Genomic DNA, 24,493 nt, shown 5'->3' on the forward strand with positions numbered 1-24,493 from the left:
AAAGATATTAAAAATAAATTAAACAATATTTAAAAAAATAAATAAATAAAATATAGTATTTAAAATGTTTCTAAAAAATAATAATGCACAAGGCAATGTTGTTAACCAAAAAATATTTTTGTTAATGAAATAAACCAGAATATTAAATGCAAAATGTACACTTGAAAAGCTTGAAAATGAGAAATGTCGCTAAAATAAATCAGCTGAAGTTGAAATGGCTAAAAAAAAAAAAAAAAAAAAAAAAAAAAAAAAAAAAAAAAAAATATATATATATATATATATACTATAGAAAACTAATATAATATAACAAATATAATATAAAAAACAAAAACTAATTAGATGACGAAAAAAAAAGTAAAAAAAAAAAAAGAACTAAAAATATATAAATACTATAATAGCATATAAATTCTAAAATAAAAGTGGCAGGACTGTGAGGACACTTTACTTAAAGAGCCCCGAGAAATTTCAATCAATCAATCAATCAATCAATCAATCATCCAAGATGGCAGACAAGTAGAGAGAAATTCTGAATATTAATATGCTATTAATAAGTTAAATCGAATTAAAATGACTATGTTTCATGCATTTCTTTTTCTGCTTTGCATGTAGTAGAGATTAGCACAGCAATCATCTAATGTCAAACTCTATTATAATCAACTGTAAAGCGAGGCTCGTATGCACTGCAGTATTTGTGTGGCGTACAGAGATGCAGCCTATGTAGAGCACTTCAAATCAACAAAAACACTGACTTTTCTTGCAATATCTTGATTCCTAGGAAACGGATTAATGCACAGCAAGCGTTTTAAACACTGTGCGGTTTCTCATGAGGGTGTGTTTCAGGCACATGGCCACTCCACCTATCCAACAGCGGGACAGCTCACTGGATTTTGGAAGACAGCCACAGTGTTTCAGGCTTCAGTTTCTCAGTTTAACCTTCTGCATCTCTCTGCACTTTCTCTCCACCTCTCATTTCCTGCATCATTATCCCTCCATCACTCCGCATTACTCCTCTGACGGGCATTCAGTCTCTCTGAAGGATCTTCCCATGGCTGACTTTCTTAAAGAACGTTCTCAGATCAATACGAGTAAAGCTCAATCGACAGCATTCGCACCATGAAGTTGATTTCCTTAGACAATAAAATGGTATATTGTGCACGTTACCAGCATCCAGAGAGCTTACAGGCTGAAATATGAAGCTTCATTTTTATTAAATAATTTAAATCAGTTAAAATATGAACGTTTCTATGTGTTTCTTCAGCCACTGTGCAGGTTTCTCTTTGTGAGGTTTGGTTAGCAGAGACAGAAACGCAGCTTTACACACAACTGTCAGTCTGCATGGAGAGGATCTTGAGACTCCAGCAGCTTCAAACACCTGTCTGCTGCTCAGCAGTGCCTTTTTCACAGCTGCCATTACAATACAGTTAATTTTTTTTTTACACAAACTTTCCTTAATAAATCTTTACCTGACCAAGATCTTCTCTGGTCCAAGTCAGTCATAAATCTTTTGACAGTTCAATCATTTCTATTTGCTTTTCACAAAATATTGTTTGTGTTGATGCCTTTTGCAAGACATTGCATTGTTTCATACTTTTCATCTTCAGAAATATCCATATTTCCATATCACCATATTTCATGAGAACTGTGACTTGCTAACAACCTCTTTAAGTGTGGTTTCCATTTACCTAAGAAGACCTGACAGACTATTGACCAAACCTGTCTGAGATTGATACCAGTTATCTAAAAAGATGTGAAAAACACCACAAACAAAAATCTGACTCTTTATTGTACTGAAATCCTATTGATATGTCACTTGCATAATAATTTGGAATGCAGTGTATAAAAAAAGCTAATTTAAAATATGAATAAATGATGGAATAAGCCCATAAATAAATAAAATAAAAAAGTAACTGCACCTTTTTCTTAATTTCTAAGATTATCTCTGACAAATTATTATTATTATTTTTCTCAATAACATAATATAATAATCTTCTGGGGTGAAAAAAATAATAATATTTTTTTTTTGGAGGAGTGCAAATTATTTCTATCCAGCCCAGAACATTCCTTTTATGTCATTCATATAAATAAATACACACAGATAATTTCAATTTATTTCTTTTCTTTGTTTTTTCCTCCCTGGGGTGATGGTTAAACTCATGAGAGGGAAGAGATTGCGCAAAGGGGATTTAGCTGCATTCAATTTACTGAAGTCGAGCTGCTTTGAGCTAAAATTCATCTTCTATGCTTTGTTCTCCCGGTGACCATGTCATCGCGTTTTATCACACTAGACTGCGTTTCCTAATTTGGCCGTCCAGATGGGATACAGATCTCCAAGAGTCAATTTGGTGAGAGATAACGGTTTAATAGTCTGTGCTTGAAGGGATCACTAACTATGAATCCTGATCTAACTGGACGAGATTCAGCAGTTAGAGTTCACAATTCTTGGATATGAACAATAACTGGGCTAGACTTTCACACTCATCTGTATAAGAATACCAATGGAAAATATTCAACAAAAATATTGATAAGATATTGTTTCACTCATATTAAGATTTTATTTATTTATTTTTTTTTTATCCAGCTGTATTTGCTCAGTGCAACTTATAACGTTCAAGTGAAAGATAGAACACCAACATGACAGAAAAGAAAAAACAAATACTTGGTTTAGCCTGTTCTATGAGTGATGCCGTTTCAAATCACGAAACAGGTTTGTGTTGCCTGACTTTAGTGTCTATCTTCAGCACAGTTTGCAGTGCAGGCTGCAATATTAATACTTTTTTTTGTCTCTTAGAAATGCACATTTGACAGTAGCTTGAGTTAGGATGCAGATGTAAATTTCTGTTCATTATTAAAAACAGCAACATCTGTAAAAATTGTAACAAGCTAATTTTTATATGGTGAAGTATAATTATTCTGACAGTTTTTTTTATTTTTGTATTTTTTTTTTATCCATATCCATAGTAGGAAACATTTAGATCAAGCCAACCACGGTTAAAACCACACATAAAGCACCTCAATACTATGGTAAAAAATGTAACTGTATATGATCTGGTATTTGTTTGAAAAACAATATTTTAAATACATTTAGTATTAAATGCATAAACACCATAGCTTGATCACAGAAAAATACTGTAATTATATTCCATTTTTCCTTTAATATTTAATACGTTTACATTAATAATATAATAAAATTCAATATGAATATCCCACATTTCTGCCACAATACCATTGTGCAGTTAGTGTTACTACGGTAAATCCATAGTAAATGATGGTGATTTGTAGATTGAAAAGTCTTCTGACTGTATGGTTACACACAGTGTTTTTCTCCTGTCTGTCAGCACGGTTTCATCTGCCTTTAAACTAGTTTAAATCACAGTTATTTGTGCTCTTCGCTGAATTCGAGAGCTTCACACAGGATCTCACAGCTCTGTTTAGTGCTAACATTACAGTCTTACTCCACAGTCATGGCCTAATGGTTAGAGAGTCGGATTTGTAACCCAGAGGTCGCAGGTTTGAGTCTTAGTACCAGCAGGAAAATACAGACTCCGAGTATGGGTCACTTTCAATCTCTAAAGTTAACACACACACACACACACACACACAATGGTGGCGGCGATGTGGTAATTCTATTGGAGTGGAGCTGAAGGAAGAGGAGCTGATGACATTACAGAGATGTTTAAGCGCTCAGCGGAGAGACACCAGCAGATCTCTCTCTCTCTGCTGGAGTAATGATGTTCTCCATGCTAACGCTCAAACTCCAGCTTTATACAGAGCCGCTGGTTGCTATAGATACTACAGTGATACCATGGTGAAGCTGGCGGGCATTGAGAGTATATTGTGAGTGTGTGTGTGTGTGTGTGTGTGTGTGTGTATGTGCGCACTTTCGAGAGATGCGGATTAATCTGTAGATAGAGCAAAGCAAAGTATGATGGACAGCTATATTAATACAGAAAAAAAAAAAAAAAAAAAAAAAAAAAAAAAAAATAAAAAAAGAGAGAGAGAGAGAGATGAGAGAATACAAAACAGGATTTGCTGGATATACATCCCTATCAGCAATATTAGCATTTTGTGATTCTCATTTATAACTGAATATACACTGGGTTATTATGAATGCTGGGTTAAATACAACCCAGTGCTGGGTAAAATATGGATAAACCCAGCAATTGTGTTGCTTTGACCCAGCGGTTGGGCTACTACCCAGAAATTTGTTTGTGGTCTAAGTGCGAGGAATAGTGACACTTGTTTTGTCAAACACTAATTACCAGCTAGACTATCAGTATCAAACGTTTCTCAGTGTTTTCTGAGTACAAACACACTGTAGTTTGAGTGAGTCTCTCTAAAACAACCAGCCTCGACTAGAGATGAAAGTGACGGAACCGATGTTAAAAAAGGAAAAGATACCATCTTCATTTTCAGGTCTTGCTTTGTGGCAACAACAAATGAAAGGAGCATGTTTCGGTGTGTGATAAGTGCATGGCACCTCAACACACTGAGAGCGAGAAAAGGAATAATGAATGTTTCATTAAAGCTCTTCCGAGTCGTTTCGTCTCATTCAGATGATTATCTGGGCTCGCCGTCCCTCTGCTAATGAGGCTGAGATACGAGCTGAAAGGCCTCGACCTGCGCTCTTCATCTCCGCGTGTGTTTGCATGTTCCTCTCCATCCTAACGAGTGTCAGTGACGCGCGGCAGGCCTGCAGGATCCAGCCGAATGAGCGCTGAGAAACATGACAGACGGCACAGCGTCTCAGAAAAGCATTTGGTGCATTCGTGAATCCCCCAGCGGTTGGCATCAAACGCCATTGACTCACAGATCAGCGCTGGTGTGAGTGATGAGAGGGCATCTGCTACTAATGAGAGACACATTCACTTTCACTGGGGTGTCAGTCTGTTGTCTCTGGCATGGACGCGTTTCCTTTCTAAAGCCAGAGTCGCACACAGACACAAACACAGCACGTTTACAAATCCTTCCAAATCTCACCAGACTCAAGCCAACCAATTAAGCTAACAAACCTTCACAGCTAAGTAAAAATGATACTTAAATACGCAAGAGGCAACAAGGCTGCGCAATGCAGCAAATAAACACATATATTTGAAAAATATCTATAATAAATAATATACTTATAAAAAAGGTTATTTATTTACTATTCAATTTATTCATTCATGCATAGCAAAAAGTATCTATTAAAAATACAAATGAACTTATTTTTAATCAACTCAAGCATGCTCAAACATTCAAGCCACCAAACACCTTAAAAAAAAAAGTTTCATCAACAAATAAAAAAAAAAAAAAATTAACTAGAAATAAAAAAAAAAAAAAAAAAAAAATAGAAAATAAATATCACTTATAAAAACATTAAATATTAAATAGATATGAAAAATATATTAATTCATTCATGCATACACCAGTATGCAGTCATATATACCTTAAAAATCGCATTGTTGAAAATAATTACTTAAAAAATGAATTATAAATAAAAATTTATTACATATAAAAATATTAAATAAATATAAGAACTTTTTTATTTAAATTATTTACTGAAAAAAATGAATTCTCAATAAAAATAAATTACATAAAAATATTAAATAAATATAAAGAATGCATTATTGAAATTATTTACTGAAAAAAATAATCATCAATAAAAATAAATTACACACACACACACATTGCTGCATCTTCTGATTCTTTAAAATTATGCCAAAAAAAAAGCTAAATAAATAATAATTTGATATATTGCTCTTACAGGGGGAAAAAAAGTTGCTGGTTAGGACAGAAACAGATGCATTAACTGACTCAGACTCAAACTCGAAGCATAATGTGTTGATAAGTGGAAGATATTTAAACAAGACCACACTTCTTATATATCTTTACTTTTTTTTTTTTTTGACAACCAAAAAGTTGAAAGTGGGTCAAGAAAACAAAAAGAGTTCTGAGACTTTTTAAATGAACCAGACATCAACATGAAAACAGACAAGACACTGTGGAAACTGACACCAATGAGCTGGAGATGTGGGTGAAACGTTTCTCCAGTATTTTCTGATTTCATTGCCTCTCAGACACACACACACAAAAACATTTGTTCTGATGTGATGAACATCAGGTCGCTGCGAGCACTTAGCCAGCACACTGAGATGAGAACGGGATGAGAAGACCTCCGATGTTAATGAGCTTAAACAGGAGGAGCAGAGCCAGATCAAACCACTCCTCATCCTCAGGGATGAAGGGAAGGAAAGCCTACATCACATGAAAGAAAACAGCGCAGAGCTGCACGCGGGGGCAATGAGTGGGGATTATCAACAGCTTTCAGTTTCTAATTAGCAGCTCAGAAACAGAGAAAAGCGTCAGGACTCTGACAACAGTTGTGGGTGGAGAGCAGGAGACAATCAGGAGACGATCATTGAAATAAACCACGCAAACAGCACAGAGAGAGAGAAATCTAGGCCTGTCAGACGAAAACAATGTCATGTTGGGCTCATGCTGTGCTTGCGACGTGCTCGGCTCGCTAATGCAAATGAAATATTGACGCTCTTCGGACAGCCACTTCACTGCGTTCCTAACGATGCTCTGGTTTATTCTGTGGAGGACCGTATTGATCCAGAGAGAAATATTAAACATTGATTTGTGATTTGAAAGCTAGAAATACTCGGCATTGAAACGTACATGTATGTCATGAAAAAGAGCCGCACAAAATTACTGCTCCTATTAAACAGCTTATAGAGTCGAAAATGGGTTTAATTCTTCAGATCTAGAAATGATCTTTTTCACAATACGATTTTGAGTGTCAGTTCTAAGATTTTTATTTATTTATTTATTTTTTATGTAATTACATAATACATTTTGTTGGATGGTATAATTGTTTTAAAATGCATTTATTTACTGAAATACAGAAATTATAATTGTATAAGTCATTTTTTATTACATAAATAACATTTTTATTAATTTAAATTATATTTTTTTCGCATATATATAATTCACCAAATGCATTAAAGCTTTTATAAATCTTTCTAAATTTTATATATATATATTTATATATATATATATATATATATTTTATAATAATTACATATATATATATATATATATATATTTTTATAATAATTACCTTAAATACAAAATTTGCAAACACACTTTTTATATTTTTTAATTAAGTAATTTAATTTATTTTAGAAATAAATAATATTTTTTATAATACATATATAAAATCCACAAAAACACGTAAAAAAAATGCATTAAATAAATAATAAACATTTGTTGTGATGGCAATGAAAATGAAAAAAGAAAAACATCATCTGACTGACACTATTTCACATAAACAACATCTCTCCTGCAATTCTGAACTACAAAGCGCAATAAACTTTCACCTAATTATTAGTCACTCTCAGAGAAACTCAAAGCAGCTTTTTCAAAGAGCTTCTTGAGACTTATTGAGATAATGAGTGATTTGTACGTGTCTGTCTGTAGTGAGAACATGGTCATATTGATAAGGGCATAATTACCAGGTTGTGCCGTGTGATTAATTTGCTAATTGCTGCATTGCGGTATGCCTCAATGCAAAGGCCAGACACACAATGAATAAACACGCTGAGTCTTCAATAACACACACACCTTACATAACCTTCCACTCTCAAGCCAGTTCAACAGATTCAAACAAACCCAGGTTTAAAAACAGCCTGGCTGACAATATGCTATTCAGTGCATTTATCATTTGAAATGAACATGTTTCTGTAAGACGTTTTGCACAGTCTAGTGCATGAAATCACAAGGAAAGCAATTCTTAATTTCTCATGTTGAATGGCAGCACTCTGGGTGCCATCTGCAAAATATCACTGCGGATGCGTCGCATTCATGAAATGTATTGGACAGGGTTCGGGGTGTAAAGAGTCTCTCTCTAGCTGTTAATCTGAACACTCTGACAACGGGAGAAGAATAGGAGTCTTTCATTTCATTAGCACTCAGAAACATATTGCTTTTGATTCTCAGGACATTACAAGCAACTACTGATAACTGAAAATGTAAGAATGTCCACTAGATGTTTTTTATTTTATTTTTTTCTTTAAAAATTTCTTGGTGATGGAAAAAGCTTAAATAAAATACTACAATCAGAGAAATCATTAACCTTAGTTCACATGTGAAGACTTGATCTTCTAGAAAAAGAAAAACACCAATTTTAACCATTTACACAAACAATAAAGCACTGAAGGTAATTTATATATATATATATATATATATATATATATATATATATATATATATATATATATATATATATATATATATATATATATATATATATATATATATACATACACACATATACACTTATTTATTCAACATGTATAATTATTATATTATATATTATTATTTATTGAGAGAAAAAATATTAAATATTTTACATTTTAAATGTATTCAACATTTAACTGGCATTTTTCATACTCCCTTGATCAGTCCAGTTCTAAAATCTACCAACAATGGATAATGCACGTGCAAAATAAATAAATATTGTGTAAAAGTTACACAGATATTAGCATTATACCAACCATCAGCCACAATCAGCTCAAGTAAACTTATGGAGTTTTGGAAAACTCATATTAGTTGACAACTATTGAAAATGCCTTATCCGATCACATTTCTGAAGTACAAATACAAAGAGCAGATCAAATCTAGTGTACAGGTCTGTAAGTACACAAACACTCTGAAGTTTGTTCAATCTGCTAGAGTGAAATAATCCCTCTCTCCAACACTTTCACTCGTTCACCCTCATCTCTCCATCTCTGCTCTCTAATCGCGGCGTTTAATGTGACTGATCTCAGGAATCAGATGTGTTGAGGACACTGGATTATCTCCGGCACATAAGACGGAGGCTCCAGAGGATAAAGACCGAACACTTCCACACTCATCTTTACACAGCCAGCAACATCAACTCCACAAATGATACTCTTAAGGGACACTGAGAGAGAAACTTAGTAAAATGCATCACAGATCATTAAGCTTCTCATCTGTTGAACCTGAAGCACTTAATTCACTGCTTTACGTCGAAGGAAAGTACAACAAAACAGCAGCTTTAGATCATCTGGAAACTCAGTTGTGCCACCGCTACCTTCCTTCAACCCATAAAATATGAAGATTAGAAACAAAAATGCTTGAGAAGAGCTGTCAGCAGTAAAACCCAAAGCCTGGAAGTTAAATAAATGTAATATGGCTCATAGCTTTGTCTTTCTTTTTTTTTTTTTTCTCCACACCAAAATCAAAAGTAAATTACAAAATATATATTTTGGGTAAAGAAAAAGAAGCGTAAATTTAAGACTATTTTTATAAAAATGACTAATAGTAATACAATTATGTCAGAATTGTCATAATACAGACACAAACTGGGAACATACTTTTTGACTGATCTTAAGACTGATAACATGTATTCTGTGTTCTCTCTCTCTCTGTAGTATGCATGTGTTACTGTTGTGAATCTGCTTTTCTTTTGTCTCTGTGCTGCAGCGTGGAGCTGGACTTTAAACTGCAGGAAGATAAGCTCCAGCCTCTGATGAAGAGACTGTGTCCCGTGGAGGAGTCCCCGTTCCCCCCTCTGACATATCCTCAGGAGACCATCGGCTCCACACCCAAACGCAAGTCCAAAGCGGAGGCCAAGAAACACGCGCGCTGGAAACTCTGGTTTCTGTGACCGCAGGATTACACACACAACTCCGGATCATATTTTCAGTACAGGAGCTCAGCGACAGAATGCATCGCTACAGGAGCATCTGGCCACTTGCTTTGTTTTTTGATCAGGATGATTCAGGAAAATCCTATCAGACTGTTTTTGTTTTTTGACCCTTTGGTACTTTATGGACGCAAGTACTGAACTAGGTTTGGAAATATCGCAGCTAGTATTAATAAAAAAATATATATGTATATTTAACAGAATAATGGAATTTTCTCCTGGAAAAAAGGAATAATGAGACTATTTCCCTCATGCAGAGCGTGAAATTATTTCAAACTGGATTGATAACAAATCTTGCTTTACTTTTTTTTTTTTTTGGTTATCATCCTGCTAAAGGTTTGGAAAATCAGAAGGATTTAAAACACAAACAGGACACAAACCTTTTTCATTTCAGTCTTCTCTTCCTCATGGAAATCACAGCATTAAATGGAAGCACAACTCTTCAGATGCACTGGATGATGTTTCTCACAGAGGACTTTATGGATCTCACCGGATATCAAGAACGGAAAACTTTCCAGAGGATGTAATTATTCACAGCCCAAACCGGTGAAGTCACAACAAACGCATTATAGGAGATTTATACAGAAATAATCTTACAAGCCTCTGTGAATTCATAGAAACTTTCATATACTATTATTACCAGGAAAAAAAAATAAGGAAAAAAGTATGACTTATTTTTGTAGATTCGTAATAATCATATTTAAAGATTTTCTAGAAGCACTATATATGTATAAACTTCTCTCACTTATTGGAATTATAGGAGGCATTTTCAACTCTGTTCATTTGAAATAATTTAATTTCAAATAATGTTGTGAGTGCATTAGAATCACCCACTTTTTCAGCAGCGTTGGTTCTGGAAGCATTTTTTCCATTCATTTTTCCCATAGGGATTTTAAAAAGGTCTTTGTTAAAAACATTGCAAGTCATGAACCAAACCATCCAGCTACAAGAAGAATCACAACATTACAAACTTTGATTTGAAGCAATAAAATATTTGAAAATCGGACAAAAAGGCAAAGACTGTGTACTTGATGACCTTGAGGGAAAGAACTACAATCCCATGAAGCATTGTGAATGAGATAAAATAAATGAGAAAACATATAACTTAAAGTTGTTGATTAGAAACAATATATTTTAATATACAACATAATAAACTCTGCAATCTTTTGGCGAGATTTGCTCGCTGTGATTCTATGATCGGAATTTTCTGTAAAGCATCATGGGTAATGTATTTTTTTTTTTTTTTTTTTTTACCAGAAATCTACTCTGTTTACCATGATTATTTAAAACATAAGTTGAAATTCTGCAAACTGATGGCTCAAAAGCATACATCACCTATTAACAACCTCTGAGCTCACAGTAGGTCAGTTCCAGCTAAAAAAATAATTTCCCTTTGGAGAAAATGAATGGCATTTAACTTCCGGAACCTGACTTTGCACTCTATTACAGCTACAAGCGTAACCATGGAAACAACTGTAAACGCTCACATCTCTCTCTCTGTGACAGGAAGTCATGTGATACAGTCACCATAAAGCTGCGGTCGCACTAGACTTTGATGAACTCTGATCTGCATATGTAAAAAGATGTTTAGCCAATACAGGAGCTAAATTTCATTGACTAAGCTGTTGGGGAAATATAAAATAAGCTGTTGCAGGAAAGTAGATTACATTTATATTTTATTGATTTTGAATCTATTTTTACTTTAAAAACAGAATTCCTAGAATGTGACATCACATCCTGTCTAGTGTGACCGCACTCTCTACACCTGCACTGAATCAAACAATGTTCCTGTTGTGAAAATGATGAGGAACATCAGAGCAAATAAGATATCCTTGAGCGTGCGTGTGTGTGTGTGTGTGTGTGTGTGTGTGTGTGTGTTTCACATGTCTGAGAGAGTAATGAGAGCAGTGCCAGCATTCAGAAAGGCCGTTGAGAACGGAGAGAATAAATGTAGTCACAGGTGTAGAAAAACACATTCAGGTGATGCTTCAAAAGAGAAAAAGAAAAGATATATTGCATAAAGAAAATTGAAAAAGTAAAAAATGTAAATGAAATGCCTTTCAGAACCTATTTTTTATGACATTATTTTACGACAATTAAACTGATTCTCATCACAATAATCAATACATTAAAAAAAACAAATCTAAATAATAACAAATAAAAACAAACAATCATATACAATAACACACGCAAATATAGAATTTTTATTACTTATTTATAATTATTTAGTAACTAATCAAATGATTACTAAATATTATTAGTAATTAAAAATATAATTTTATATATACAGTATATATATATTCTTATTTATTACTTCAATTATTATTATAGAATTTTATATATATACATACACACACAGACATAGAAATATATTAAAATAAAATAGAATAAATAGAATAAAAGGTAAAAATGTGTATGTGTGTATACACGTTCCTATTTTCTATTTTGTTTTTATTCTATATTATTTTACTATCTATTTCAACATTATAATGATGAAATAATGAAAAGAGAGTTATTTGCATTATGGTAATGAGTATTGCAGGGGCAATATGCTTAATTTGTCAAATAAATGTCAGTACAAAAATTCTTGAACATAAAAAAGGTTACATTTTCTTTAAGCTGAATATCATTTTTTTTTTTTTTTTTTACTTGATTTTGGGGAGAATAATGTGTGTGTTTTGTAATTAAAATTCACTCATATGGCCAAACACAGGGAGAGATGAAGAAAGGATAAAAATGAGAATCCCACACAACCTCATATCATTTCTACAAGCACTGCGATGCTTAAACATCTCACAGCTTCAGCTGACACACCAACAGTCCACAGGGAGAAAACAACATACAGGCCACATTAGGGTTGGGCGATGTCTACCAAAAATACTGCCATCGGACGATGCCTAAAGTGAAACATCGCAATGGATGATGGGGTGGGGGGGGGTCTTCGTCATCAGAAGTGTCCACGGATGTCCGCGTGCAGCCCAATTTTTGTGACCGGGTGGGCGGTCTGCATAGAACAGCGCAGGCGCGAGTTAAATGTTGAGACAGAGCGAGTCAAGTACATTTGAGTATACTTTGAACACTGCTGAGCGATGCGGAGAGGATTAAAACATTAAACTGAATTATTATTAGGCTATTTTAATTTTATTGTAATATATTTATTAGCCAACACCCATGATCTGACCCACATGTTCTAGCCTATTTAATCTAATTTAATTTAAATACTTTAGAATTTTATTGCTGTTTTTGTATGCTTCGTGTAGTTCGTGTAAAACATCTAGCCTATAATTAGTCTGGTGTTTTTTACACAATACAGTCATCACTGCTTAAATTGTGTTCATTGAATATAATTGGTATTGTGATCGGGAACAACTTCATTATGTTATGTTAAAATTATGTTATTACCTAAAATGATCTGATGCAACTGCGTGGAAATTGAAAGCTTGGGGGGATGGGGGTGGATTCAAGATGCCGGCTCAACATCGTGATATCTGTCATTGTCAATCAGCCCAACCCTAGGCCACATACAGTACACACCGGAAAATGACAAACGCATTTATCCATCAAATGAGTCGAGACACGTACTGCCATCTGCGTGACTTGCTACCACTGCACCTGGAAAGCCAAATGTACATCTCAGATGCATTAACTGGTTGTATATTCTGGTTCTGTATGCACAACGTAAATGAAATGAAAATCCGGTTTTCACGATGACAGTGAGTGAAATGTAATGCAAAGAACCTTGTGTGTGTCCAGAATCAGAGTGAAAGCCATAATGATCAAACATCAAAGATCCCGTTTTAGATGAAAGAACACTTCAGTGACCAAAATATCTAGCAAAACAGGGTTAAAATCATCTCCAGCGATACAGATACAAGAGCAAAGCATTCTGGGAATGTGACAGCAGAGGCCATAAATAATCCACACAACATCTCCACTGAATTCACTCTCTCCCTGTTGGCACCTTCAGAAACACAATTCAAACTCCTCTCGTATCACAACGGTTGTGATTCTCAATAGCTCTACTGTAGCCTAAAGAGACGATTACTTGTTTTCTGTTCCTTAAAAAAAGTGCAATTTATTTATTATGTGCAATATTGTGTATTTTATACAGTTTTTAAAACTATTTACTATACAAAATAAAACATAAAAAAATACAAAGAGTGGCTCCGTTATCTGAATCTGTCTGACACTTCTGGATGTATCATGCATTTCACAGCTTTATTTTATCCACAGGCATTAAAAAAAAAAAAAATTATATAAATAAATGAGTAAAATACATGTTACTTTTATTTTATTCAATGCAAAAATAGTATTTGGCTATAAACAAATGATTAATTAATATTACGCATATAAAACTGTGTATTTATCCAATTTTATGAGGGAATAAAAAAACTACAACTCCTAAATCACTGCAAATGAGGAAAATAAATTAGAGTTAGCTGACATTTACTAAGCTCAACTAGCCTGGGGGTGAGTTTTCAAAGGTGGTCTCATATCAGAATTGTATAATGTCATATTTCACCGGAAATTTGTCAGTTTTGATTTCATGGACCTTAATGTGGCGTTGCAGATGCTAATTGTTGGAATGTGTAATTATGTGTGAACAGCAGCCTTAGATTTAAAAGAAAGTGAGATCTGTTCCCCATCATCAGATTACACTGGACAAGAATAAACCCACGGCAGTGATCTACGAAGAAAATAAATAAATAAAGTACAAATACAGACCCAATGACTACGATTCACTCCAGATGGCAACAGCAAGTTCATGGGATTGATTCTGTGGAATTATTTAATATTAGTACAAAGCCTGCTGTGAGGATCATGATAACAGCGTGGAGAGAGAGAGAGCGAGAGAGTTTCAGAAAAGCATCTGAGGCGGAATAACCCTCAAAACAGTAAAATAAAAAAAGGAAATTATAATAAATAAAATAAAAATAATAATAATTAATAAAAAACCTAAATACAATCAGTAAATGAAATAAAAAGTAGGTTTGCATTATATTGTAATTTGAATAAATAATTAGTTCAGACTGTTCCATATAACTGTCAATGATTACATTAAAAATAAAAATAAGAGAGAATTAAATAAATATTAAAAGATATACAAGTAAATTAGTTTGAGTGGGAAAACGAAGCTCATGTGGATATGTATTTGTGCAACCTCAATTAAAAAAAAAAAAATTAAACAAATTAAACAAATAAAGCTGTTTTAGAGCAAATATATTATTAAAAAAAAAAAAGAAAAAAAAAAACTTTTTTTTTTTTTTTTTTTTTTTTTTTTTGAGATAATGTTCCTTTGAAGGGATCCTCATTGCATTTCTCTACCTCCCTCTCGTTCCCAGCAGCAAATCAAAAGAGACTAAGAGTTATTACATTTCTCCAGGTCACAATGAAGGAGTGTGTGTGCATTTCCATGTTTATTAAGCAGGGAATTCCCACGCATGCTTGCAGCGGCAACCGTTCGGTATTTCCCATGAGAGAGTTTGAAAAACTCATCTGAAAAGCTCTTAAAGGAGGACAGTCAGCAAAAACCTACAGATAGAAAAATCAATCTGAAGAGCCTCTCTATCATCACAAATGTATATTTAATGCACAGAGAATGTGGTGAGAATGTAAATCTAAGAGGATATTGCTGCACTGATGCTGCAGACTGCACCTGCCGTCAGGCCTGCAATGTCAATCAAACAGAGCAGCCAATCAAAAGCCTACTTTCTCCACCTGGCCCCTCCCACTGCAGAGGAATGGGGGGAGCCAAAAGCACTGATCCTGACAAAGAAAAAAGCCTCCTGGATGGTATAGATGAGGTTTATAAGACTCTTAAATACAGCACAGGCAGATCATAAAATCCTGGAGTGATGATCCTCCAAATCTTTTTGTCTGATCATGAAAAAACTCACTATGTGCAACATATGATGCTACAGAGGTTGTTCTGAGTTGTTTTTAGCATATTGCACTTAATGTGTTAGATGCACTAGATGGTTAACATTGCATTGCTAAATGGTTGCTAACGTGGTGAAAAATAGCAAAAAAACTCCCTCAGATCTCAAAGTTATTATTTAAATGGGTTCCTACTTTATCCATGGGATCTTTAGACTCTTATTTCATTGTCAAATAGTACATACAAGCCTCTCCTCAACCACTGCATAATGAGATGTGCCATTTACAGTTGATAATCCGGAACAATCTGTAGGATTCAGATTTTTTGAAATTTAAGAAGAATTTTTAGCAGGACTTTTTTTTTTTTTTTTTACTGTAAGTGCACATCTGCATGCACCACGTGTTTGTGTGTGTGTGTGTGTGCGTGCTGATCAGTCTCATTTAAATTCTACACTCACATCCAGCAAAACCACAGAGTAAAGTTAATGCATAAATCTGAATCCAAGCAACAGAGCCCTGACGAACGAGGTCAGCGTGAAAGAGCAGGCCACAGAGAGACACACAAAAAAAAAAAAAAAAAACAAAAACACACACACTAATCTACACACAATTCAACTGAATCTGCAGCACATGCATTCTTAAACATACTTGTACTGTACATAAAAGAAAGCATAAACAGACATAGCTTCAATCACAAGAAGTCAAATCTATAAATCTGAGACCTTCAAATATTGAAATTCAGCATTAAATAATGACATGTTTGCATAATTAAAAGCAGGGGCTGGAATTTTTCTTTTTTCTTTGGAGATGTTCTAAAATGGCATGAAATGATTTTTTTTTCTTCATGATTTGTCAAGCTACATTTTAAGCCATTTAAAGCCAATTAGATCCAAAATGTAGAATTTAAACTAATTTAATCAAGAATTAGTCTATTAAAAACACATTTTTTTAACTGTCATTTTTATGCATCAATATAAAAAATTCAGGCATGATTTTTTTTTTTTCTATTCATAAAAAATAAAGCAAAAAAATAACATTTACAAAATATATTAATTCTAAAATAATAATTATTTAAAAATTAACAAAATTAGGAACTAATTGGCTATAAATGGCTCAAAATGTTGCTTGACAAATCATGAAAAATATATATATATATATTTAACTGTTCAACTGTTGCCAACATTGATAATTCTAATGATAAATCAGCATATTATAATGATTTCTTAAAGATCATGTGACACTGAAGACTGCAGTAATGGCTGATGGAATTTCAGTGTTGCATCACAGAAATAAATTCTATTTTAAAGGATATTTAAATATAAACCTTTATTTTATATTGTAATTACATTTTGCAAGATTACTGTTTTTTTCTGTATTTTTGATCAAATAAATGCAGCTTTGATGAGCATAAGAGACTTCTTTAAAAAAACATTACAAGTCTTACTGATCCCAAACTTTTGACCGATAGTGTACTTGTGTAAACATTTACTGATGATGCCAATTAATCACAGATTCGATTCAATGAAACTGAACTGATTCACAGAAAAGACATAAAATGTCTTAATTCTCCCATACTCAAGTCAGAATGAAACTTGAAAAGAATAGAAAGAATAGTTTAATGGTAGTCTATTACTCAGTATGCTGGCAGATGTGCTCGGCTTGGCACATGATTGCAGTGCATAAGACAGAGGGATTTACTGCAAAGGTCAGCAAAGAGTATGTGTACCCTGAGAGCGATGAATGAGCATTATGTGACTTGACCATCAGGACTTGAGCATCTGGAGTTTAGGGACCTTTTAACATAAGCTCAGTAGAAAGAAGAGGCATAAATCAGAGGTTATTTCTAAAGTAACGCCACAGCACAGAGCTACTTACTGAACTCTAGAGGAGAGAGAATGATGGCGGGCTAATAACTGAGAAAGGCAGGAAAGTGCTTCAGTGGCACATCCATGTTCAAACATCAGTCACTAGAGACTTTCACACATATGGCCATGAACGTTATGGGTGTAACGATATAACAATGCCACGGTTCTGTCCAGTTCAGTTTGCTGTTGGGGCAGGGTTCATGGCATGGCACCAGCAATGATGGAGAGTACTAGATTCACTTTTAACTAGTGCTGTCAAACAATTAATCATGAATAATCACACACCCAATAAAAGTATATGTATATATAAAATTATATGTATATATAAATACACAAACATACATGTATATATTTTTTTATATTTAAGTGTGTGTGTGTGTATGTGTGTGTATATATATATATATATATATATATATATAAATATATATATATATATATATATATATATATATATATATATATATAAAAAAAAAGGGGTTGGACAGTTCGTGAGAAAACACCGTAATCTTAAAAACAAACTGTAATACACTCTCTAATAAAAATGGTTTAACTTAAATCTGACAATGCATCTGTAATATGGTTTCTTATAAATAACACGTAAAAAAACAGGGTTTGGCTAATGTATGTTTCTGTTGATGGATGCTCATTCTGGCTTCCCATTACAACAACAGTGATGCGAAAAAAAAAAAAAAAAACATTCACTTGTTCATTGAATATGAGCAGTCATTTATTTTCTTTATCATCCGGGTGCACATGAGAGACCTGAACAGCACACGTTGATTTCTGTGTTGAAACTACACTCATTTAAGTTTTGCCAGTTTAAACATTTAAGAGCCAGAGGACGCGAGCTCACGCGAGCAGTGAGAAGATCTGCGCATGCTCTCATCCGAAGCAAGCAAATATTAATATTTTATATATAAACAAAACATATTTTTCTTAAATACAGTATATACATGCATGTGTGTGTATTTTCATTTATACATATTAAATATATAAATCCTTCTCTCTATTAATAATATTGTTTTTGATGTTGTTATTGTGTGTGGTTGCAGTATACTACTGCAGCTTTTGAGTCCAAGACAAATTTCCTGTAAAGGACAATAAAGCATATTTTATGTAAATGAAAACATTTATGTTGGATGCGATTAATCGTTTGACAGCACTACTTTTAACTTAATATTAATAATTGCTCTCTGTTAGTTCATGTTAATTATTGCACTAAGAAATGAGACTTTAAAAATTGTTGCTTCGTAAAGTGTTAAAAAAATTTAATACAATAAAATACAATAAAATAATGCCTAAATAATGCAAACAAGTCACTGGACAACATTATTTAGGCTACATATAAAAATGCATGTGCCATTAATAAATAAAATGCAATAGTAGGTTTATATTTTAATAAATTTATATAAATTATATAATAGAATTTCAATATTGGTGCATTCTCAAATTTCATGGTCCATCTTTGGTGCTTTTGCCTCTTTTTCAACACTTGAAAGCTCTATTCTTCATTAACTATAATTGCATAAAGGGTTTGGAAGAAATTAAGACTACTAAAGGATGAGAAAATATTCATTCTTGGTTCACTTTAAACACACAAACGCTGGCGTATAGAGGGCGAGGAAGAGAGATGTTTAGCATGCATATGGAGAGATGTGGCTGTAAAAGTCAAGGACGGCCACTATCAGCATCTCTGCACTTCTGGCAGCCTGGAGCTCTCTGATTAAACACCTGATCTCAAATCAGCAAGGACAGGATGACTGCAAACTAAAGCAATGTGTGCTTCTGTAATCACAGGAGCTGTAAAAGCAGTGCCAAAAGACGCTGCGAGTTTCCACCATCTGCTCAAAATCAAGTGAACACAAACACAGAGACACTAACAAACCAACAGTGATCAAAAGACTGAAAATATTTACAAACACATCAGGTGGAGCGGCTTTGTTCAAACAAAGGCACTGGCTCAACCAATGGCGTGAGTTTGGGGGCGGGGCTATGAGTTGATGACCAATGAGGAAGAGAGAGTTTGGGGAAACCTGTCTGAAAACAGTCAGAAATGACCCACTTCAGCTTTAATGCATTATTTTTCTATCCGGACTACAAACACTACAAGGATTTGAGTTGGATATTTTTGCTGCCTGCCTGAACAAAGCCAGGCTGTGAGAGAGTGTGTGTGTGTGTGTGTGTGTGTGTGTGTGTGTGTGTGTGTGTGTGTGTGTGTGTGTGTGTGTGTGTGTGGAGACATTTGAGGATTGCAGACAGCAGCCCAACTGCACTGCTGTGGTAGAACACACTGTTACTAACCATTGACACAGGAAAGCCCAAAACTCAGCACATCCCAGAGGAACAAGCCTGTGACAGAGAGAGAGAAACACTTACTATGAGAGTAGAGTCTCGGCCCATGGAGATCACAGTCCTGTTTACCGTCCTCAGCAGCTTCTCCATGATGATCTGAACGTGCCACTGTGTCGGGCCCTAAAACCACACAGAAATACACCACTAATAAATGATTTATCCACATAAGACAACATTTTCAGAACAAACAGTGACAAACACCATTTCAGTGGCCTTAATTGGTCTAAATATATATATATATATAGAAATCAATCATAAGTTTCTCACCATTTATTTGGGATTGCAACATAATACATCATTTATATCAAGCCGCATGAATGATAATCTTAACCTCACTGAAATAAGTAACATGAACAATTGAAATCTTTTTTTATTATTATTAAATTCTGTCAATTTTAGACACGCTGAACATGACCTTGTGTTTATAAAATAAACAAGAGATTAACTTTTAAATGTATTTTGTCTTTTCGGTGACTTCCTCATGTGAAAAGTTCTGTGAATTATCTAAATATGAAACTTTCACACATTTATTAAAATTACTACATTTTCTCATTAAATAATGGTACATGCAAATATATGAATAATTTGATTTTTCAGAATAGCATGACATAATTTTTTTTTTTTTTTTTTTTTAATTTTCATGGCTGGTATAACATATTTATGGGCTGCAAAATTGTGTTTTCCACAAAAAAAAAAAAAAAAAAAAAAAAAAACGTTTAGTGTAGAAACAATTATAATTTCCAGTAAATACATTGAATTAAATGTGAAATGTTGAGTAGAAAAATTGCAGCACTGCAGGGAATGTGTGATCTTGTTCTGTGTGAACGCTGCTGGAGTCATGTTTACTAGACAAGGACAGATATATAATAAATTAGTTAACACAGTAAAGAGATTTCTTCAAATTTCACTAGTGTAAAAGCAAACTGCATCAGATCCATCACTGCGAGCTGTGTATGTGTGTGTCTGTTAGAGGGCATCCTGATACACTCACAACAGATCGTCCACTATAAAACAAGCTTTTCCAAGGTCTGCTGCTGATCTCCAACCAGAGATGAGAGAGAGAGAGAGAGAGAGAGAGAGAGAGAGAGAGAGAGAGAGAGAGAGAGAGAGAGAGAGAGAGCTCTGCTCTAGATTGTGATGTGATTATTACGTATGGTTCGCACAGTTGTTCAAAGGATGCTTCACCCACGGCACCAGGAAGTGAGGAAATCAGTGATGTACATACATGCGTGTGTAAAGCAGTGTTATTTTAGTATCTTCAAGATACTATTATAGTTTTTATTAATATTAATTAATTAATATTTTATTAATATTTTGAATTCTTATTTTTAAGATTTAATATCTATATATTTTTTAATAATTTTTCATTTCAGTTTTAGTTATTTTATTACATTTAGTTTTTGTATTTTCTGCTTTTATTCAAATTTGTTACAATTTTACTAATTTAGTTGTTTGTCATTTTTATTAGTTTTTTTTATGTATACATGTATTTTTATATATATATAAACTAAGTTTATTTGATGTCAAGTATTTTTTTAGTTTTTGTTTAGTACACAGAACCACAGTAAAGCTGAGAATCTTTAATATGCAGTTTACTGTGCAGTATTTCATCATTCTATTATTCAAAACCACACAATATACTAAATGCACCTGGTTAAAAAAAAACTTTATGCAAATGAGACTGTTTAAAAATGCACTTAATCTAAAAGTAGAGCTAAAAGACATTTCATTTAACAGAGACTTTATGGAAGTTTTCTATTGATCACGACGGCAGTAATTAATCAAATGATGGAGAAGAGAGCAGTGCATCTGGATATCTGCCCGGGTAAATTGCAGTGGAGCGCCATAGAGGCCAATTAACAGTCAGAACACGAGCCAAAAAATAATTAACCGTATTTAAATAAACTCACATCTCTGGGCAGGTCACATACAGGTCATGAAAGATGACGGATGTGACATGAGATAAACACACAAAGATTTGCCTTTCAGTGAACACTTCACTTTAGGAGACTTTGCTTTTCCATTTTGGGGTGAAATACTCCTTTAAGAAGCAGAGACCTGTGTGTGTGTGTGTGTGTGTGTGTGTGTGTGTCTCACCACATCCTTCCTGTAAAGCACCTCCAGGATGTTGCTGAGCAGCTGACAGCAGGAGTCCAGCTCTTCATGATTCTCCAGGTGAAGTTTGAGCTGCTCCGTCATCAAAGGCAACAGGATCTCTCTGCAGTCTACACACCACACACACACACACACACACACAGACACACACAACAGGTGAAATAATCTCTTTACAAGCTGAAGTGAGCAAACTCTATTAAATATATCAGCCTACTAGCCAACCCTGTTTTTATATAAATAACTATAGACCAATGCAAACATGGAAATAAAAATCTTTTCAAAACCACAAAATCTAGATTTACATTTTTTTTTAATTCAAAACAAATAAATGATATTACATAAAATAAACAAGAAGGATTTAGTCTTCTGCACTACATCTAACCAAATGAGTTAATGAAAATTGATATGCATCATGATAATTTATATCAAATAACAGATTTGTAAATGCTGAATTTTAAAGATTTTTTATAAAAAATTGTAAACAAATTAAAAATGTAAGTGACTAAGCAAATGCAAGTAAATGAGCAACAATGATTATAAAAACAATTTGTAAAAAGGATAAAAATAATATAAAGTTGAAAATGCTGCATTTAAAAGAAGATAATTATTTTATTAAAAGTTCTTAAATTAAAAAAGAACAAAAATGAATAGACAGATCATACTGAAAATGTGAAAATCAAAATCTTTTTAAAACCACAAAATCAAGTCAAGGCAAAATGAAAAACAAATAAGTGGTATGACTTACTAAACAAGAAATATTTAAACTTCTTTACTGTGTATAGATGACTAACCAAATGTAAATAAATGAGTGTTCTTGATTATAATATGATCATTTAATTAAACAAATCAAAAAGTTGAAAGCGCTGAAGAAAACTATTTTTTATTCAAAATTCTAAATAAATAGAAAATGAACAAATAAATGAATAGATCATACTGAAAACGTGAAAATCTAAATCTTTTTAAAACCATAAAATCAAGCTTTAAATATAAAAAGGCAAAACAAATAAATGGTATGACATATTACTAACCAAATGTGATGAGTGTCTTTGATTATAACAATAATTTGTTATAATAAAAGAAAGTAAATAAAAATAGATGTGAACATGCTGAAATTAAAGGACTCAACTATATTTTATTAAAAATACAAACAAAAGTGTTTCTACTATGAATTGTCAAGGAGCCAAATGGCCAAATATTTTCTGATTAAAAGGCCTCAACAAAATATCTCTATCCTTGCAGACTACAAACAGATCTCATCTCATCACACACACACTACTTGAAAGTGCAGATTGGCATCTGCTCCATAAGGGAAAGAAATCAAATGCCATAAAACCAATTAAAACAGGAAGTGGGCGTGGCACATAATCTGTCGCTCAACATGGGGGGCGGGGTTTTGTGAGTCTGTGTGAGAGCTGAATCAATGTAAATCTGTTTTTCCTTAATGAGGAGTCATTACTAGAGCAAACACACACAGAAACTCCCGCTGGCCTTCCTGAAAGCTCATTTATCATGCTGTTCAGGCCAGTTTAAACTCGTACAAGTAAATCTGCACTATCCTTTTACAATACGCTTATGCATTAAATAACTGACCTGCCTGTGAACTTTGAGAGGCACTTTACCAGGCAGAATTAAAATCAGGGTCACAGCAGAACAAATCACAGCGTCTGACATCAGCAGCGAGCCGGCTTTCCTCAAATGAGTCATGACTTCTGCTTCCCTTCATTTTACTCAACAAAGACTAACTTTGCACAAGCTATTCCAGGACAGAAGTCTGAGATTCCCAGGACACGTCCACAAACACACACAACAAACAGCAGCAATGAACGCGCAACCATTTATTTTAATAATTTTCTTGTAATCTAAATATCTAGATATCTAGATTTAGTTATTTGATTCTGATCATGGTTATCTGTGGCCAAATATTTCCCACATTCTCTCTTTTCTTGCATAATAAAATAATTAAAACTGAAACTTCAATTGCTAACTAATTATTATTATTATAATGAGTTGTTATTATTATTATTATTATTATTATTATTATTATTATGTGGAAATATGTGGCAATAACCTGCACCATTATTTGAATGAGTTATCACAGTTGAATAGTTATCACTGTTGTGGCATTAAGGATTTTACATTTAATTCTCTAAAAATCACATGAAAATAAAATAAACACAATATATTAATAAAAATAAAAGTATAAATAAAAAGAAAACAGATACATAATTAAATGCATAAACACATTAAAATATAAATACATGTATAAATAAAAATAAATTAATTAAATATACAGTAAATACATAAATTAATTGAATATAAACAAATGCATATTTTTTTTATATAAAACAAACAGATAAATGAATAGTTCGTACAAAGGCATGGTCGCTGTAAAGGAACTAAATGCAAAGGTCAATCTGCAGGTTCATTTAAGCTCAGGGTCGTCCAGGTCAGCACAATGAGTGGTGTATCTCTTTCAGAAGAGCATTGTTTCCCTTGTTTACCTTCATAAAATGTAAAAGCAGAATCGCAGATGATGTTTTCACACTCCAGTTCAGTCGGACAGAAAAGGTCAGTG

General features: G+C 33.4%; 2 protein-coding genes across 3 annotated transcripts in view; one reads left to right on the top strand and one right to left on the bottom strand.

The window, feature by feature from the left end:
* The window catches only part of LOC109100109 (inhibitory synaptic factor 2A-like), a 38,665-nt gene extending 26,943 nt beyond the window's left edge, over positions 1–11,722 (top strand). For both annotated transcript variants that reach the window (XM_042768104.1, XM_042768105.1), the window contains one exon: positions 9,487–11,722. In XM_042768104.1, coding sequence (XP_042624038.1) covers positions 9,487–9,670 — 184 coding nt within the window. In that variant the 3' untranslated portion in view covers positions 9,671–11,722. The remainder of the gene's footprint in view (positions 1–9,486) is intronic.
* Positions 1–24,493, bottom strand: part of LOC109092652 (dedicator of cytokinesis protein 1-like) — a 195,070-nt gene that overhangs the window by 114,796 nt on the left and 55,781 nt on the right. The window contains exons 26-27 of the mRNA XM_042768077.1: positions 21,901–22,028; positions 19,828–19,923 (exon numbers count right to left, since the gene is read on the bottom strand). Of these exons, the coding sequence (XP_042624011.1) occupies positions 19,828–19,923; positions 21,901–22,028 (224 nt within the window). The remainder of the gene's footprint in view (positions 1–19,827; positions 19,924–21,900; positions 22,029–24,493) is intronic.

Source organism: Cyprinus carpio, chromosome A12 (assembly GCF_018340385.1).
Source record: "Cyprinus carpio isolate SPL01 chromosome A12, ASM1834038v1, whole genome shotgun sequence".
Lineage (NCBI taxonomy): Eukaryota > Metazoa > Chordata > Actinopteri > Cypriniformes > Cyprinidae > Cyprinus > Cyprinus carpio.